Source organism: Oncorhynchus gorbuscha, linkage group LG10, assembly GCF_021184085.1.
Source record: "Oncorhynchus gorbuscha isolate QuinsamMale2020 ecotype Even-year linkage group LG10, OgorEven_v1.0, whole genome shotgun sequence".
Classification (NCBI taxonomy): Eukaryota; Metazoa; Chordata; class Actinopteri; order Salmoniformes; family Salmonidae; genus Oncorhynchus; species Oncorhynchus gorbuscha.
In genome coordinates, this window is record NC_060182.1 from 37,246,207 (window position 1) to 37,264,939 (window position 18,733).

Below are 18,733 nucleotides of genomic sequence, written 5' to 3' on the forward strand. Positions count from 1 at the left end.
TGTATAATCTCACTCCTGGGGCACAGGAGTCCAATTTAATCACACTTTTAAAATGAAATGGTCTTGAGAGTTGAGCCAACAGTGGTGTCATTGAATGACATCGATGAAATGAACCGCAATGTTATGGTTTCCAGGTCTATCCCATGATCGGAATGTATCCATCCTTTGCTTCACCCCTTATCATCATTTAGTTTATTTAGTTTATTTAGTTCTTGTGACTTCATGCTTACATCTCCATGAAAAGAAAAACGAGTTAGTCAGGCCAAGTCTTGACTGGCAGCATTGCATCCAGCTAGTCAAGACATCTCCCCATCAGCAGAGTAGTGAGGCGAGGGCCGGGCGGTGAGATCATTCCTATTCCGGGGTACAGCTAGCCTCTGAAAGCAGGGATAAGAAGGAACAATAGTGTTCTATAAAAACCTGCCATGAAATCTCTAGCACTCTCTCCCTCCAGCTTTCCCATTTCCTGTGAATTAATAATATTCTTTCTTTTTGGCCTTACGTATGGGGATGGGGGGGGGGGGGTGGAGGATGGAGGATGCACTTGAAATATGGTATTCTATATTTATGGGGTTCATTGAACATTGAACAGCTGGCAGGTAGATGTTTCTCTCTCATCATCTTAGATAATTAATACACCTGTCATGAATTTCTTCCCCATAATTTCCATAGGTTGTTAGTGCCTTATTGCTATTATAAACCAGTTACCAACATAAATATAACAGTAAAAAAAAGTAGTTTGGCATCAGGTATATTGTCTGATATACACACGGCTAGAATGCTGTTTCAGCCAATCAGCATACACGGCCCAAACTACCTGGATTATAATGTCCATCATGATGTTGCCTGGGTGTGGGTGTCTATAGTGTTAGTTATTGTATCACATAGCAATAGAAGACCATTTCACAGACTGAAGAGTTAGGCTGTATGTGACTTTGGAATCTCAGACTTGTGATTCTAAAGGGACAGATTTGGTGATGACAAAAACCGACCCATTGCATGTGTGAGAGGCGAGTAGGGGTAATAAATTCCAGATTAATAGTGGAGATTTCTGCACAGCTCTAGAGATCCTCAACTCCTTCTTGAACCAGAGCCATGCCAGATGTTAGCATATTCACTGTATCAGTTATCACATTGGGCTGCCAGGGAAGAAATCCTTTTTAATATCATGTTTCTCTGTGAGAATCTGTTTGCCTGTGTGAATGTGTTGCCTCCAGATATCAACAGAGATGGGCACTGGGGAAAAGAGGAATTTAGTTGTGCTTCAGTCAAGGACTGCCAGCTGTGATGAGAGGCCAAAGGTCATCTGACTGACTGAGCCTAGAGAGGAAACTCCAAGCTCAAAACAGTTAATTCACTCTGATACACTCTCAAGTATACTGACTGTAGTACCATTCATTCATTCACTCACGCACGCACGCACGCACGCACGCACGCACGCACGCACGCACGCACGCACACACACACACACACACACACACACACACACACACACACACACACACACACACACTGTGTGATAAGCGTCCATGAACTGCTAGGGTTAGGGCAAACTGCAGACTATGTGCACTTATACTGTCTCTGCAGTATTGGCGTAATACCTAGAAATACATTTGTTTAATTGATATTGACATCATGACCTTATACACATATGCTGTGTGTTGTAGGCTATCATATGCGCGGTGATTTCAGTCAGGATAGATCTCTAAATTTGAGTGCGCTTTTTGTTGAGAATGAACTATGACGATAGTCCCTATTTTTGCAGCGGTCTAGCGGTTCAAATATGCCAGGCTCTTGTTTCAGTTTAGTAGCGCAGTGAAGACGGGGAGAGTTGGCTATCGCTGCACATCGGAATAGTCTACATATATCTACAGTCTTCTATCGTTTATAATTTTTCTGGAAATGAAATTTATGAATTAAGATTGAAGACTGAATCCAGCCAAAATGACGGTGGATTTTGAAGAATGTGTGAAAGATTCACCCCGGTTCAGGTAAGAATTTGCGCAGATATTCTGCTCGCTTGTTGAATTCTTCAGGGATTCGCCCTATCGAGGAAGACGATTTCCAGGATTCAAACATTCCAAAACGCCATGAGTCTGCATATAGTTGAACAGCATAGCCTTTCATTTACTTCATATTGTAAATAAGCTATGGTAAATTGCTGTCAGAGTGATTTTTTGTGTGTGCCTAATTTCAATTAATTTATCCTATATTTCCATTGCAAGGCAATTATTGCAGTGAATTGCATAAGGCTGGACAGGGCTATTTACTATTAATACATATATTTGCTATTTTTAAAAGAAATGCGTAAAAATGTCCATTGCTTATCATCCGACAACCTTGGATGAATGGACAGTGGGCGCATGGTGAATTAACCCTGTGTGAGACCCAGCATGGATCCAAGTGAGGAAAACGAAATATTACCCTTCAGAAATACTTGTAATAGACCACTGATTATGAAAATAATCCGTTTTTTTATTTCAATTTTGTGGAACAATATTCTGGAAATGTTGAACAAATGCAACATTTTGTGGTAAGAAAACAGAAATGATAGCAAAGGCATTGGCTTGTGATGGAACATATTGTGTAATGGTATACATATTTTTGAAAGCATCAACTATTTAGTGGGTTTTCTATGTATGGAGACCATCTTTGTCTTTTGTAATATTTGGTTACCTTTCTGACTAAACCTGACAGCCTCATTTCTTACTTCTTTACCATTAAACGAATGGTTGTCAATGGCAGTATTCTGACCTCATAAATCACATAAGAAAAAAATATATAATCATGTTTGTTCTTTTGTTGTGTAGAGGGAACATCAAAGTTACTCTTGAAGTATCTGTGAAATATGCAGAATTTGGAAGGGAAGCAATCTCTCTAACTTGTCCATCAATATGTATGTGGCCCTATTTCCTCAGTCTGGAAACCAATGATGGCAACCTTAAGACAAATGTTTCCTTTTTGCAACACTTACAAAATGACCTCTAGTTCTGGCTCAGAATGTTGATTTCTCAATCATTTTCTTCTACGTAATCACTACATCGTACTTGCATGGATGGCTTACAACATATGCTTGTGTCGGAGACCTGTGTGGTCAGACAAGTGGACAGGTTACTAGTGTTACAGAGGCTACTGATGCCACAATAATCATACTGACGCACAACACATACTACTAAGAGATACACCTCAGTCTAAGGAGCTGCACTCGGCAGTGTTTGACGTTAATTGAATTAGTTTAGAACCGTCACGTGTCATACATGTGTCATACACTGACCTTGTGTTCAACTGCACGGTCACCGTCTGTACACATGTTGGTAATCATGTAGCATTTGAATGACCCTTTCATCTTCTACTTGTTCTTTAGACAACACAATACTTATTGTTCATGAAAAATAGGCCTATTGTCCATTCCTGAAACACATGTCCATCCCTGGTCTCCACTAGATATCGGAGTATTACTTGGAGCATCTAGAGAGATGGGTTCCGTGACTGGGACTGATTACTTGGGATGTTATATGGCAGGAACTCTCCCAACTCCAAAGTCTCTCCCTTTTTAATGAACTGTTTTCCTGACAAAACGACCCAGTCCCAAAAAGGAAGCACTTCAAAACAGTGGATCTGAGGGAAACTAAAAGCTCTCACGCACTGCCTCGTGCTCCTCGTACCTACGGCTGCTGCGGTTGCTGCGAAGCACACATAGCACCAAAAGTTAGGTAAATAAAGGAGGCATTCCTTTACACCCACCCTTCCCAATCCCCTTCCCAGCCTCGGATCTCATTCCTCCCATAGATTCCTACCTCCCCTGCCTGTGTGTGGAAGGAACTGGAGGGGCTGTCAGGCAGGCTGTTCGGGGTGTCCGCCTGCATGCCTGGGACTTTTTACATGTGTGTGTGCACCACTGCCACAGTAAAGCTCCCACGGATATAATCTGCTCTCCAAATCAAAGACTTCCAGACTTGGCAGCAGCACCTTAATGACTGCCATCTGGGCCTGAGAGAGAGGAGAGGCAGGCAGGTCTCAGGAAGCGCTGAGTGAAGGGTATTTACAGAAACCACTCTCTCCGTGTTTATGTGCTAAAAGAGCACAGCTGTACTGTTGCAACCAGAGTGGATCATCTGGCACTAGGCAGACGTTGGTGAGCCCATCTCTCAGAGCTTCTCAGAGTTTCTTCCTTGAATGCCTCAAGAGAGAGACTCAATGTAATAATAAGAAAATATATCTTTGTTTTTTTTCCATTGCTTTCCATTTGGAATGAAAATAACACTCCTTAAATGCAAAAGTTGGCAAGAGCTACTGACCTGTAAAATCACATAAAAGAGTTCTTATCATCTGCAGACTTTTCAGCAAAGTTGAGCGATAGCTATGCCAACTCTGTAACTAAATTATAATGCAATGAGGCTGTTTTGGACCCTGAAAAGACCAGCGCAGACACCAAAAAAGGCACACTTCTGAAGCATATTCTTCCCACTGAATCCTGTCGGTGACAGGGCATTGAGTCCATATTCAAATGGGCCTTTTTGGTGGCAGTTAAAAACAGTGGAAGTATTACGTAAGAAACCCTGGAGCTGGATTGACTGACTGGGAGGAAACAGTCAAAACCAGAATAGAGGGAATCAAGCTTATTCACATTTGATATTTGAAAGGCATGCTAGGCCTAGTGGGCTACTTCCCCCGCGTATAATAACATACTGTCCATCAATTCTGCCTGGCTGTCTTCACACTCGGGGTTCGGCATTGTGAGCATTGTGAGCTAAGACGGCTGTGGTTACCATTGCAATCCTCATCAATACAATTTAATATACAGTTGTCATATTTGTGACGGGCTTTTTAGTATGCTTGATGTTGCCTTTCTACACCTCTTTTGTTTCTGTAGGACAATGCTCTTTCCACCCTCTTCAGTTGTGTTCTTACACTCTTGGATTCCAGATTACCAAGAAGCCAAATTATATGGTGCATTAAGTGGCCACCCGTGTAGATCCGAAATTGTGAAAATGTCTCCATTGTCCTCCATGACTGTGTGTACCCCGTGTTTGGTCTCTATGGATACACCGTTGGGATGGATGCGAGAGTGCAGCCATGGCACTCCGATCCACATCTGTTTCGAGAGAGGTTTATAATGGTCACTCAGCCGCAGGGATGCATGTGTTTGTGTTTGCCGCGGCACAACATTTGGCAACATACAGTAACATTGGTGCTTGTTTCTCCCTTACTGAGATGTTAGCTTGAGGTCGCACTCACGTGCTTGTCAAACATGTCTCGTCCGTCTGTGGCCTCACTTTCACTTATGAAGCAGTCCCACATAGGGAAACAGTGTGCGTCACACACATTGCTGTATCTCACTGGTGCCGCTCTGCCTATAAACCATGTGTAATGTAACAACAAACGGTGGCATATATAACACAGTAGCTAACATGATAGCATGTCGGAGTATTTTCCGACTGCCCCATTTTCTCCTGTTAATTATGACCTTACAGCACACTTTAAATAACACTGCCCGTGTTTGTGGGTGAGTACTGAGTATTCGTGAAGCTGAGATGTGCGGTGCGGCTGGAGAGAACAGTTAGTTTACAACCAGCCTCCTGTCAATTAATGTGACTGCTGGCACTATAGCTCTTTCTGTCCCTGCTCTGTCTCCTCCTCATTCTGTCTCCTCCTCAGTTTGTAAGCAGAATGTGGGCATTGTTCGCCCAGTTCCCGAGTTCCATGCTTCCGCTGTGACAATACAGACTTTTTAATTGGAGCTGGCTGGCTTCAGGCATTGAGCTGTTAGTGTAGGTTGAAAATAACAGAGGTTAAGACCACGTAAAAGTTCCGTGCGGGAGTGTTTGATAACAAACAAATTCAATGGACGAGCGCCTTTGCTGATTCTACAGGATTAGCATTGACAATGTGACCAGTGGTCAGGAAATCAAGTAATAAAGTGGCTGCATTTGCAAAAACATTACATGTGTAGGATGACTGTAAACAGTTATCTTATGTAGTTAGCTGAAATTCACTACGGTTGTGTTTATTTTCCTCTTTAAGGGCTGTACTGCTAAATTCACTACGGTTGTGTTTATTTTCCACTTTAAGGGCTGTACTGCTAAATTCACTACGGTTGTGTTTATTTTCCTCTTTAAGGGCTGTACTGCTAAATTCACTACGGTTGTGTTTATTTTCCACTTTAAGGGCTGTACTGCTAAATTCACTACGGTTGTGTTTATTTTCCACTTTAAGGGCTGTACTGCTAAATTCACTACGGTTGTGTTTATTTTCCACTTTAAGGGCTGTACTGCTAAATTCACTACGGTTGTGTTTATTTTCCACTTTAAGGGCTGTACTGCTAAATTCACTACGGTTGTGTTTATTTTCCACTTTAAGGGCTGTACTGCTAAATTCACTACGGTTGTGTTTATTTTCCACTTTAAGGGCTGTACTGCTAAATTCACTACGGTTGTGTTTATTTTCCACTTTAAGGGCTGTACTGCTAAATTCACTTCGTCATTTTTGCTCGCATTGTTGGTCCATTTAACATGTATAATTTTTTTAACCTTTATTAAACTAGGCAAGTCAGTTAGGACGGCCTACTCCGGCCAAACCCTCACCCCACCCGGGCGACACTGGGCCAATTGTGCGCCGCCCTATGGGTATCAAGGCACAAGGCGAGACCCAAATGCAGACACATGATGCAGATAGTTGGAGTCTGACAGTGTTTATTAATCCAAAGGGGTAGGCAAGAGAATGATTGTGGACGCGCAAAAAGGTCAAAACCAGATCAGAGTCCAGGAGGAACAGAGTGGCAGACAGGCTCATGGTCAAGGCAGGCAGAATGGTCAGGCAGGCGGGTACAAAGTCCAGAAACAGGCAAGAGTCAAACCGAGAGGACTAGAAAAAGGAGAATGTAAAAAGCAGGTGAACGGGAAAACCTCTGGTTGACCTGGAAACATACAAGACGAACTGGCACAGAGAGACAGGGATAAATTAGCGACACCTGGAGGGGGTAGAGACAATCACAAGGACAGGTGAAACAGATCAAGGCGTGACAATGGTATTCCCGATCACGGCCGGTTGTGATACAGCCCAGGATCGAACCAGGGTCTGTAGTGACGCCTCAAGCACTGAGACGCAGTGCCTTAGACTTCTGCGCCACTTGGGAGATATTGGTTAGAATTCTTCTGCATTTATGCAAAGACTAATGGGATATTAGAATCCTATTGTCTTATCTGGTATTTTTTCAACCTAAGCTGTTATGTATAAGCATGGATCCTCCTTCCCCATTCTAGGAAACATCTGAGAATGCCTTGAAGCTGACTGCCTGCCGGCCTGGTTGTCATGATGAGCTCTGGCAGATTCTAGGAGGACAGCCAGGGAATTCAAGGTCACTAACCTTTGACCTCCACTGTGTGTTTGTGCGTGCGTGTGTGTGTGCGCGTGTCTGTCTTTGAGAGAATGAATGACTTGATACATGACCCACAGTCAGATAACTGGGAGGAAAATCAGAAATGTGTCAGATTCCAGGATATGGCCTGCACGGGTGGAATGCTGAGCATGTGCCACAATGTCCTGCTCCGTAAAAGATGACAACTCTACCCTGAGGATACATTTAGTGTAATGTTGTATCTTATTAGGTTCTCAGAGAGCATCACATATTCTTCCAATGACAAAATGAGTTCATACAATGGCCCACATTATGCTAAATCTGAAATCCCGTTCTGAATGATCAGTGCAAACAAATTCCATTGTGATGATATTACGTGACATTACTGTACTTATCTGATTGAGCTCGGTCATTTCTTATGTCTGACTGTGCTTGTCTTTCAAATGTGAATTTAGCCAAAACAACGGGTACAACTCAGCGGTAGTATAATCGCAGGGTTTAATCGCCTACTATCCATTTTGAGGCTCAGGGGAATGTAATGTGGCTTGTATATCATTTTGCTATTTAGTTGAGCTTTTACTTGCAATAATTGTTTTCAATCAGCCATGAATTGACTGTAGCTACAATTTCAGGACATAACCTCAAGCAACCTCTCCTTTCACAAATCAACATGTGACAAGTATTTACAGTGAGATTAGCTAACCTCACATTCCTAGTGTATTCTTCAAGAGAAACACACTTGTTGCTGCAAGGAAACACCCTGGATGAATCCAATGGACTGCTCTAGGAGAAGACTTGCCCAGGATTAGTCTATCTCTGCCCAGTAACTACTAGGGAAGTATATTCCCATTCTGCTCCTCAGAATGAAAACTGAAGCACTTATGTCGGAGAGGATGAAGTGGGTCTTTTTTTAAAACATTTAAGATGGCCGTCATCCAAGATCTGCCTAAGTGGTGCACTGTCCTTGCCCACAGGTTTTTCACAATCTCAGTGGTGGATGTTGTTGCTATGACGTTGGAGTGGAGACATGACACGTGTTGAGAACTCTCTCCAATTGTTCTGTGTAGGAGAGATATGCACTATGTTGCTTCCATGTCATTTTATCCACATCACCTATTTTAGAGACCTTTTTAAATGACAGTTGTTCTCATAGCAACAAGCTGTTCGGGTAATCAAGAGATTTTGTGGCTTCTCGGACATTTGCACGGTAGTTGTCCTTCTAGAAGATCTGCTTCTGCCACAGATGCTCTGAGCTGGAAGAGATTCCTTCCTGCTGCGCTTGGTCTTGTTGCTTCTGCTCTATTTCATACTGACCTGCTTCTTCCATTTTGAATCTGTGAATGAGCCGCCCTTCTGCTCCCTTAACTTAACAGTGCTCCTCCCAAGACACCTTGACCTTGGTCAAGGGGGGATACTGTATTAGGGGTGGAATTATATGGAATGGTGGTGCCTAGACTGTTTTATGTTTCTCACATGGTTGTCCCATTTTGAATCCCACATTAGACAAAATGCAGTTTTCTCTGCCGCCTTTCTCTCCCTGCTGCCAGGTTTTTGGGGCTGTTTTAGCCTCCGTGATTGAATGGCTTTCCAACACCGGGCAGGCCTACGGGCATTCTTACCATTGAGGGTGTCAGTGATACTATGCAGCGGAGTGGAGCTGACAACTCCAGGTGAGGAAAACGGGTGACAGGGATTAAGTCAGCAGTTTGTCAGTCTCTCTTTTTCATTTGTCATTTTTATTTCCCCCCCTTTTTTTGTGGTATCAGTAGTTACAGTCTTGTCCCATCGCTGCAACTCCCGTATGGACTCAGGAGAGGCGAAGGTCGAGAGCCAGCTAGGCCACACTTCTTCTTGACACAATGCCTGCTTAACCCGGAAGCCAGCCGCACCAATGTGTCCGAGGAAACACCGTACACCTGTTGACCGTGTCAGCGTGCATTGCGCCCGGCCCACCACAGGAGTCGCTAGAGCGCGATGGGACAAGAATATCTCTGCCGGCCTAACCCAGACGACACTGGGCCAATTGTGATCTGCTCCATGGGTCTCCCGGTCGCGGCTGGCTGAGACAGAGCCTGGACTCGCACCAGGATCTCTAGTGACACAGCTAGCACTACGATGCAGTGCCTTAGACCACTGCGCCACTCAGGGGCCCCAGTCTCTCTTTCCTAATCAGGGATTAGCCCACATTCTCCCTCTCTCTGTTCTGTTCAATCCCAGGAGAGGAGGACGTCACAAGGTGTTTCATCTCACTTCCAAATAAACATATTGTGCTGCTGGTGTAATGTCACGCTGGTGGGTAAATATTATTCAAATCAGTCTATTAGACTCAAAGTGCACCTCTCATTGGACACCTATTGCCAAAGAAGCACTCTATTTCATTTGACAATCTATTAACCCACCTTCACCTCAGCAGAAGGCAGCATTGGTTTCCCCCACTTTGAAACTGAAGCCATTGCATGCAGGCAAAAAGAAAGGCTTTCTTTCTTCAAGAAATGAGATAACTCTTTTGCCACTTAGAACCCAGTCTCACCAGGCTCTGTCTCCTCCAGACAGCCAGCCATTCAGCCAGCCATTCAGCCAGCCAGCCAGCCAATGTAGGGCAGTGTAAAGACTTTCATTAGAAGAAGGTGAACACCAAGGTGCAGCGTGGTACATTTTCATCTTATTTATTCTGACTGAACACTGAATACAAAATAAGAAAAAGAATAGCCGAAACAGTTCTGACCCACAACTAACAGTGGGAAAACAGGCTACCTAAGTATGGTTCTCAATCAGAGACAACGAAAGACAGCCCAGTACATCCCTGGGGCTAAGCTGCCTGCCATCCAGGACCTCTACACCAGGCGGTGTCAGAGGAAGGCCCTAAAAATTGTCCAAGACCCCAGCCACCCCAGTCATGGACTGTTCTCTCTACTACCGCATGGCAAGCGGTACTGGAGTGCCAAGTCTAGGACAAAAAGGCTTCTCAACAGTTTTTACCCCCAAGCCATAAGACTCCTGAACAGGTAATCAAATGGCTACCCGGACTATTTGCATTGTGTGCCCCCCTCCCCAACCCCTCTTTTACGCTGCTGGTAATCTCTGTTATTCATATATGCATAGTCACTTTAATTATACATTTATGTACATATGTACATACTACCTCAATTGGCCCGACCAACCAGTGCTCCCGCACATTGGCTAACCGGGCTATCTGCATTGTGTCTCGCCACCCACCACCCGCCAACCCCTCTGTACGCTACTGCTACTCTCTGTTCATCATATATGCATAGTCACTTTAACCATATCTACATGTACATACTACCTCAATCAGCCTGACTAACCGGTCTCTGTATGTAGCCTCGCTACTTTTATAGCCTCACTACTGTTTTTCACTGTCTTTTTACTGTTGTTTTTATTTTTTTACTTAACTATTGTTCACCTAATACCTTTTTTGCACTATTGGTTAGAGCCTGTAAGTAAGCATTTCACTGTAAGGTGAAACACACCTGTTGTATTCGGCGCACGTGACAAATAAACTTTGATTTGATTCTGTCATTCGTCCTACAGTAGCAGCCAATGTGTGGTGTTCAATGTACTGTAGGCCTACAGTCCATTCCATGAGGCTTTTGAAGAAAACATGCAGGGCTTGACATTAACCTGCTTATCCCCTTGTCCTTCAGACAATGAGGTGACTGAAAATGTTGTTGTGTTTGATATAAAGAACCACTTTACAAAATAAAATGCATTATTATACTTTCCCCTGCTTATTGGCTACTTAGCTTTTTCAAGCCTGTCTCAATATACACTGCCCTTCAAAGACAAGGAAAGCTCTTTACCTGACTTATTTTTCTTTTTTGTTTCAAATTTCCAAATGTTTTTCTCTTGTAGGAAGCAATCACTCCCTTATTGGTGAATACACATGATCTCTATAACTGGGCTAATAACTCACTAACTAGCAAAGGATGTGAACAAAATGTGCACAGTGGCTACATGCAGCTCTTGCTTTGATCTGCAAACAAGGGCATCTACTCACGACCACAGCTGTGAACACAGTTCAGTTCAAAGGAAATGGCACAGATCCAATATATGGCAATGGTGTATTTGCATATAGGCCTACTGAAGCTCTGATTGGCCATGCCACACCGGTCTGTGTAGAGTACAGGCTGAATTGTGCATGTCAATGCCAATAGAATCCTTACAACAAAGTCTCTTGCATAGCTTATTTTGTTTCGGGGTGTTGAGTTGAAAGTGGGTCATATTGCGTTGATTCGATCAACCATTGCCACAGTAAAGGGAAAAGTTGATGGTGTTAACTAACAGGGAAAACTCTAGGAAGTTGCGTGAAGTTCAATCTCGTGCTTCTCTCCGTGGCCTGATAGTTCTTCTGCTATGCGCAGTCTCGGGGCTACTGCACGCCCAGGGGCAGTCTCGGGGCTACTGCACGCCCAGGCGCAGTCTCGGGGCTACTGCACGCCCAGGCGCAGTCTCGGGACTACTGCACGCCCAGACGCAGTCTCGGGGCTACTGCATGCCCAGGCGCAGTCTCGGGGCTACTGCACGCCCAGGCGCAGTCTCGGGGCTATTGCACGCCCAGGCGCAGTCTCGGGGCTACTGCACGCACAGGCGCAGTTTCGGGGCTACTGCATGCCCAGGCGGAGTCTCGGGGCTATTGCACGCCCAGGCGCAGTCTCGGGGCTACTGCACGCCCAGACGCAGTCTCGGGGCTACTGCATGCCCAGGCGCAGTCTCGGGGCTACTGCACGCCCAGGCGCAGTCTCGGGGCTATTGCACGCCCAGGCGCAGTCTCGGGGCTACTGCACGCACAGGCGCAGTTTCGGGGCTACTGCATGCCCAGGCGGAGTCTCGGGGCTATTGCACGCCCAGGCGCAGTCTCGGGGCTACTGCACGCCCAGGCGCAGTCTCGGGGCTACTGCACGGCCAGGCGCAGTCTCGGGGCTATTGCACGCCCAGGCGCAGTCTCGGGGCTACTGCACGCCCAGGCGCAGTCTCGGGGCTACTGCACGCCCAGGCGCAGTCTCGGGGCTACTGCACGCCCAGGCGCAGTCTCGGGGCTACTGCACGCCCAGGCGCAGCTTAGAGGGAACATTGATGGCAACAGAATGTCATCGTTTCTGTGTACTACATGCATAACTGTGGATAACAATGTCACTCTCTTCATGTTTCTAAGTTTGGACATCACAGCACAGCACAGCATCGCACAGTAGAGTACAGTGCAGTACAATACAGCACGGCAGAGTACAGTACAGTAGATTTCAGTACAGTAAAGTTCAGTACAGTACTATACTCTAATTTTCTGTACTGTATTGTACTGTACTCTACTGTGCTCTACTCACTGTACTGTGCTGTGCTATCCTAACTTGTGAAACATATGTCTATGATAGGTTCCGATTTGGTCTGGTCCAGTCCGGTCCGTCTGTGGACCTTAACATCAAGGCCAGGGTGGCCTGACTAAATATCTATTATACTGAACAAAAATATAAATGCAACATGCAACAAATCTCAAAGATTTTACTGAGTTACAGTTCATATGAGGAAATCAGTCAATTGAAATAAATGAATTAGGCCCTAATCTATGGATTTCTCATGACTGACACAGATATGCGTCTGTTGGTCACAGATATCTTTTTAAAAAGGTAGGGGCGTTGATCAGAAAACCAGTCAGTATCTGGTATGACCACCATTTGCCTAATGCAGCGCGACACATCATCTTCACATAGAGTTGATCAGGCTGTTGATTGTGGCCTGTGGAATGTTGTCCCACTCCTCTTCAATGGGTGTGTGAAGTTGGTGGATATTTCCGAGAACTGGAACACGCTGTCGTACACATAAATCCAGAGCATCCCAAACATGCTCAATGGGTGACATGTCTGGTGAGTATGCAGACCGTGGAAGAACATTTTCAGCTTCCAGGAATTGTGTGCAGATCCTTGCAACACGAGGCTGTGCATTATCATGCTGAAACATGAGGTAATGGCCGCGGATGAATGGCAGGACAATGGGCCTCGGGACCTCGTCACTGTATATCTGCGCATTCATATTGCCATCAATAAAATACAATTGTGTTCATTGTCCGTAGCTTATGCCTGCCTATACCATAGCCCCACCGCCACCATGGGACATCAGCAAATCGCTTGCCCACAAGCCGCCATACACATGGTCTGCGGTTGTGAGGACAGAAGGACATACTGCTAAATTCTCTAAAACGATGTTGGAGGTGGCTTATGGTATAGAAATGTACTTTCAATTCTCTGGCAACAGCTCTGGCGGATATTCCTGCAGTCAGCATGCCAATTACATTCCCCCTCAAAATTTGAGACATCTGTCTGACAAAACTGCATATTTTAGAGTGGCCTTTTATTGTCTCCAGCACAAGGTGCACCTGAGTAATGATCATGCTGTTTAATCCGCTTCTTGATATGTCACACCTGACAGGTGGATGGATTATCTTGACAAAGGAGAAATACTCACTAACAGGGTTGTAAATGAAATTGTGCACAACGTTTTAGAGAAATAAGCTTTTTGTCTGTATGGAGAAAAAAAAATCAGTATTCTTTTTAACATTCATGGGATGTCCGGTGTCGGTCAGTGATCAGTGGGTCAGGATGCTGGTTAAGGTCAATGGAAAGAGAGGAGGCTCATGGGTAGGTGTCAGTAAGAGCTGGGAGAAGTGACATTAACTGGAGAGTGAGAGAGAGGAAGCAGAAAGAGAGAGAGGGTTGTCCAGACTGTTTTAACACTCTTGGTTTGACCACCAGATAACAGAAAGACAAAGAAAACAATTCTGAGCTGAACTTATCAGGATGCCAGTGGAAGGGAGGACAGTAGCAGCTGACCCAACTGTGGTTTGTGACTATTATGATTTCCTATTGTAGCCAATTCAGTTGCAGTAATTCTGATACTGATTTTTTTTTGGGGGGGGGGGATAATTCCATTGAATCACTTAATAATTCATAAACAAAATTGATATCAGTAAAATCACTATAATTATTTGGTAGGTCTACCATTACTTGTTACTTCTGTGAACGTTCATTGTCCTTAGGAGGGAAATGTTTTAATATTTTAAAGATATGTGGGTTTTTGATAACGAAATTACAAGCACAAGGCAATATTTGTTAAACTTACAGAAGGTAAACAATATCTTCAAAATGAAATATATGTATTGATATTAGTTGGCAGACCTCTTTATGTGAACATTGTAATGACATGATGTATTTTTGAGATTTCTAACTGGGGGGAATCAGGAACACTGATACAACCAGATATTAACACTGGAGTCACCACAAAAGATGTAGCAGAAAGTTCAAAACAGAAACCATCTAGATACGTCTGATTTTAATGTATAATTCGAACTGCAACAGGTTCTCTGTAGACATTATGCTGTGACATTTGTACAAATGATTTCCAACCATGCGAATGTTACAAAAGCAAGTCCTTTAATTTCCTGTTTGTTCTATGAGTTATTGGTGCTAATGTAGACGAGTGATGAATCCTGCTATAACGGACTGGAGGGGTCTGGATTTAGCCTGCTTGAGTGGCTGGGGACACAGCATGATGATGTCATCCAAGTCTTTGTGTTGGAGAGTCCTGGCTGTCCCTCTCATTTCTGCCTGATGAATAGCAAGAAGCCATTCACACAACTCCACACAAAGGGCTGTGGTGCAAGGCGCTGCATACTGAACAGGGTGGTGGTGGTGGTGTGTAATCCACTTTTATAGGACATTCTGCACGATGACAAAGAGACCTGGGATTTGGGCCAGCAGCCTATCACAAACAGAAACCTGTCTTGCCCAGATCTTTAAGGGCACAACCAGAGTGTGTGAACACTTTATGAAGTGCGGGGAAATCTAGTTGTCGAACCGTATCACTGTCACTCCTTTTTTACAACTGGCCTCCCTCTCTTTTCAACGCCATCGGCCAGTATTACCACAGGATGTGTATGCTGCGTTGACGTCATTGAATCAGCACTATGGTGATAATGGTAGTATTCACAGGGATAGGCTAAATTATGCATAGGGTTATACAGATATTATTATTCCTATCACAGGCCACAGTAAATGACTAATAAGATAGGGAGGCAGAACCCACAGACGAAGGTTCACTTTGATGTGTAACAACAAGAATCACACGGACCGCTTTCTTAATGATGCACCTTTTGGTCTTTGTTTTGTCAGTTTGTCTGCCTCAAAACATTACGTGCTGTGTTTTTCCCACCAGATTTGGATTTTTGGTTGGGCAACCCAACATCTGATCTCAATTCGATAGAGCTATCAGATTTCTGTCAACCGTTTTGGGGAGAAAAATCCCCTTTTCTCTTGAGCTATATCCGGACGGCTCCACTTTCTGTCAGGGAACGGTCGTGTGTGCTGAAGACCTACTGAGCAGTAGGACGAGTCATCTGACAAATACAGTGTGTCACTGTTACTTTATACCTTATCATCTAGTAACAACGATCGTCTTTGAGTCACGGTACAGGAAGGGGGATGTACAGTGTGTCACTGTTACTTAGACCTTATCATCTAGTAATAACGATCGTCTTTGAGTCACGGTACAGGAAGGGGGATGTACAGTGCACAACCCAGAAGATTTTGCTGGGAACCACAGCAGAGCCTACAGGTTGCTGGAATAACCATAGGATTAGCATCATCTGTGTACTGTTAACATCCCCCTCTCGCTGACCTTCTGTTCGCGAAGAGTTAAGCAGCCACCGCCACGTGACTCCGTCCGTTGAGGTTATGGCGACGCGTTTGAAATGCGCTATAACTCAGAGTTCATATAAATAGTCTGCCTAAAGCCCCTAGTGGATTAACCATAGTCTATATTGGAGCTGTGTGATTTAGTGTAGGAAGCTAGAGGATGGTAAAACGTAGGAGGCAATCTAATGAAGATGTCAAGTCTCTCTTTGACCGAATATTGTTTCATGTGCCCCTCTGTGACGCTATTTTGTAGCCCCCTATTTCAACACATTGGGAAATGGCATGTTTTCCTGCGGAACGCCAGATAATGTGCCTGCTCTGCTTTAGGTCCAGCGTAGTAGAGCAGAGGCAGAGCAGAGGCGTCTTCTGAAGTACTGGTCACTCCGAGACCAGAGCAAATGCAGAGAACAGAAGGGACTGGCCTCTCTCAGGGGAACATACTTGGACCAGGCTCTCTGGCCCTGTGCCTGTAGGCTCTGAATTAGTCATAGTCCAGCAGATGTTTGCCATGCCCACCGAGAGAAGACGAGTTGGATTAGTGGGAGGTAAGGAGACCTGTGCTGCACAGGAGGTCTCGTGTGATTATGCCTCCTACAGATAATCTATCCCAACATTCAATCAATCGTCTCTCTCTCTCTCTCTCTCTCTCTCTCTCTCTCTCTCTCTCTCTCTCTCTCTCTCTCTCTCTCTCTCTCTCTCACACACAACTACAGCAGTTTTATAGCGATGATAACTAAGATCTTTGATATTGGTTCATTGATATCACATGTGACATGCTAAAACTATAAACGTGGGGGGGGGCCTTTGGAGGTGACATAAAACGCGTTGCGCTTAAAGTCATTGAGGGCTGCGTCTTCTTTGAGCTGTGTCTTTGTGTACCGACTTGGCGGTTGTATCAGGTTGACATGAGAGTTATGAGTGACAGACTGCTGCAGTTTTATGGAATGCGTCTGAAGTGACATGTCTCCCCTGGCAACCAGACTGCTCAAATGTTCCCGAGAACGTACTGTATCTTGCCCTGGACACAGCAGTTCCAGGTGTGTCAACATTGCCCACCCACTAGCACCTTCACCTCGTATTGTCTGGATTTACTACCAAGTGGATCAGGAAATGGGAGGCTGGGGACTGAAGTCTCCATACTGTCACAGATCTGCTGTGAGAGTTACTCAAATAACATTGATTCATCCTATAACTGTGTGGCATGACAGGAGAGACATTTTAAGGATGAAGTTGGAGTAGCTAAACATGTCCAAGGAGGATTCAGTGTGATGTTTAGCTGTTGACTCAACAGTAAAGGAGAGAGATCTTACTGGAGCTGGATGGGTTCTGGTCCACAGGCACTCTGGGCGTTCTGGTTCTAGAATGCTGAATCATATGTAACCCAGACCAGGCACCAGGCATCTGTTTCCGATTTGGCCCATCCCACTCACACACTTTCACTCCCCTCTCCTCCTCCTCTCTGTGTTCCTGCTAGGCAGGCGATGGGAGCGGGGGCAGCAGACTTCCCGGTTCTCATCCCTCACAGGGCCCGGGCTGGAGCTGGGGAAGAATCAGGAAATGCGTCAGTCTACTGAAATATTAAAGAGGATTTTGAGTAAAGGCCATCGAGGGATATGGCCCGTGCTGAGGTGGCTGACCGGGACCTCCCAACGCCCAGCCCTGGAGCCTCCTCTCTGGGAACTGATTCACTACTGGATCCTGGCTCTAGAAATCACATGTCTGGGGGTCAGGTTAAATGATGTTAAATCACATACTATGTTATAGTGAGTTCACCAACACAGTATACACTATTTATTAATATTTTACTGCAGTGGGCTGAATCAGGATCACACGAGTGAGTCTTGGTACTGTTAAACAAATCTACTTTGAAACAAAAGTATACCTCACACACATGGTAATGGGCTTAAAAAAAGAAGACACCTGTACCATGTCAGATATAGAATTGCACTTTATATAAACTAACATTCAAAAGTTTGGGGTCACTTAGAAATGTTCTTGTTTTTGAAAGAATCATTTTTTGGTCCATTAAAATAACATCAAATTGATCAGAAATATAGTGTAGACATTGTTAATGTTGTAAATTACTATTGTAGCTGGAAACTGAATATGTTTAATGGAATATCTACACAGGCGTACAGAGGTCCAGCAACCATCACTCCTGTGTTCCAATGGCACGTTGTGTTAGCAAACCCAAGTTTATAATTTGAAAATGCTAATTGATCATTAGAAAACCCTTTTGCAATTATGTTAGCACAGCTGAAAACTGTTGTCCTGGTCAAATAAGCAATACAACTGGCTATCTTTTGACTAGTTGAGTATCTGGAGCATCAGCATTTGTGGGTTCGATTACAGGCTCAAAATGGCTAAAAACAAAGAACTTTCTTCTGAATCTCGTCAGTCTATTCTTGTTTTGAGACGTGAAGGTATCATGTCACAAGGCGAGACCCAGATGCAGACACAGTTGTCAGATGGTTGGAGTCTTACAATGTTTATTAATCCAAAAGGAGAATGGTCATGCACAGGCAAAAGGTCAAAACCAGATCAGAGTCTAGGAGGTACAGAGTGGCAGACAGGCTCGTGGTCAAGGCAGGCAGAATGGTCAGGCAGGCGGGTACAAAGTCCAGAAACAGGCAAGGGCCAAAACCGGGAGGACTAGCAAAAGGAGAAATGCAACAAGCAG

The 18,733-nt window shown here is 44.6% G+C and overlaps 1 protein-coding gene across 3 annotated transcripts in view; it reads left to right on the forward strand.

The window, feature by feature from the left end:
- Nucleotides 1-1,789: 1,789 nt before the first annotated feature.
- acap3a (ArfGAP with coiled-coil, ankyrin repeat and PH domains 3a) overlaps nucleotides 1,790-18,733 on the forward strand; it is a 79,574-nt gene continuing 62,630 nt past the window's right edge. For 2 of the 3 annotated variants that reach the window (XM_046365891.1, XM_046365893.1), the window contains exon 1: nucleotides 1,791-1,991. In XM_046365891.1, the coding sequence (XP_046221847.1) occupies nucleotides 1,945-1,991 (47 nt within the window). In that variant the 5' untranslated portion in view covers nucleotides 1,791-1,944. Of the gene's footprint in view, nucleotides 1,992-18,733 lie in introns of all 3 variants that reach the window. The other variant, XM_046365892.1, reaches the window with a different exon arrangement.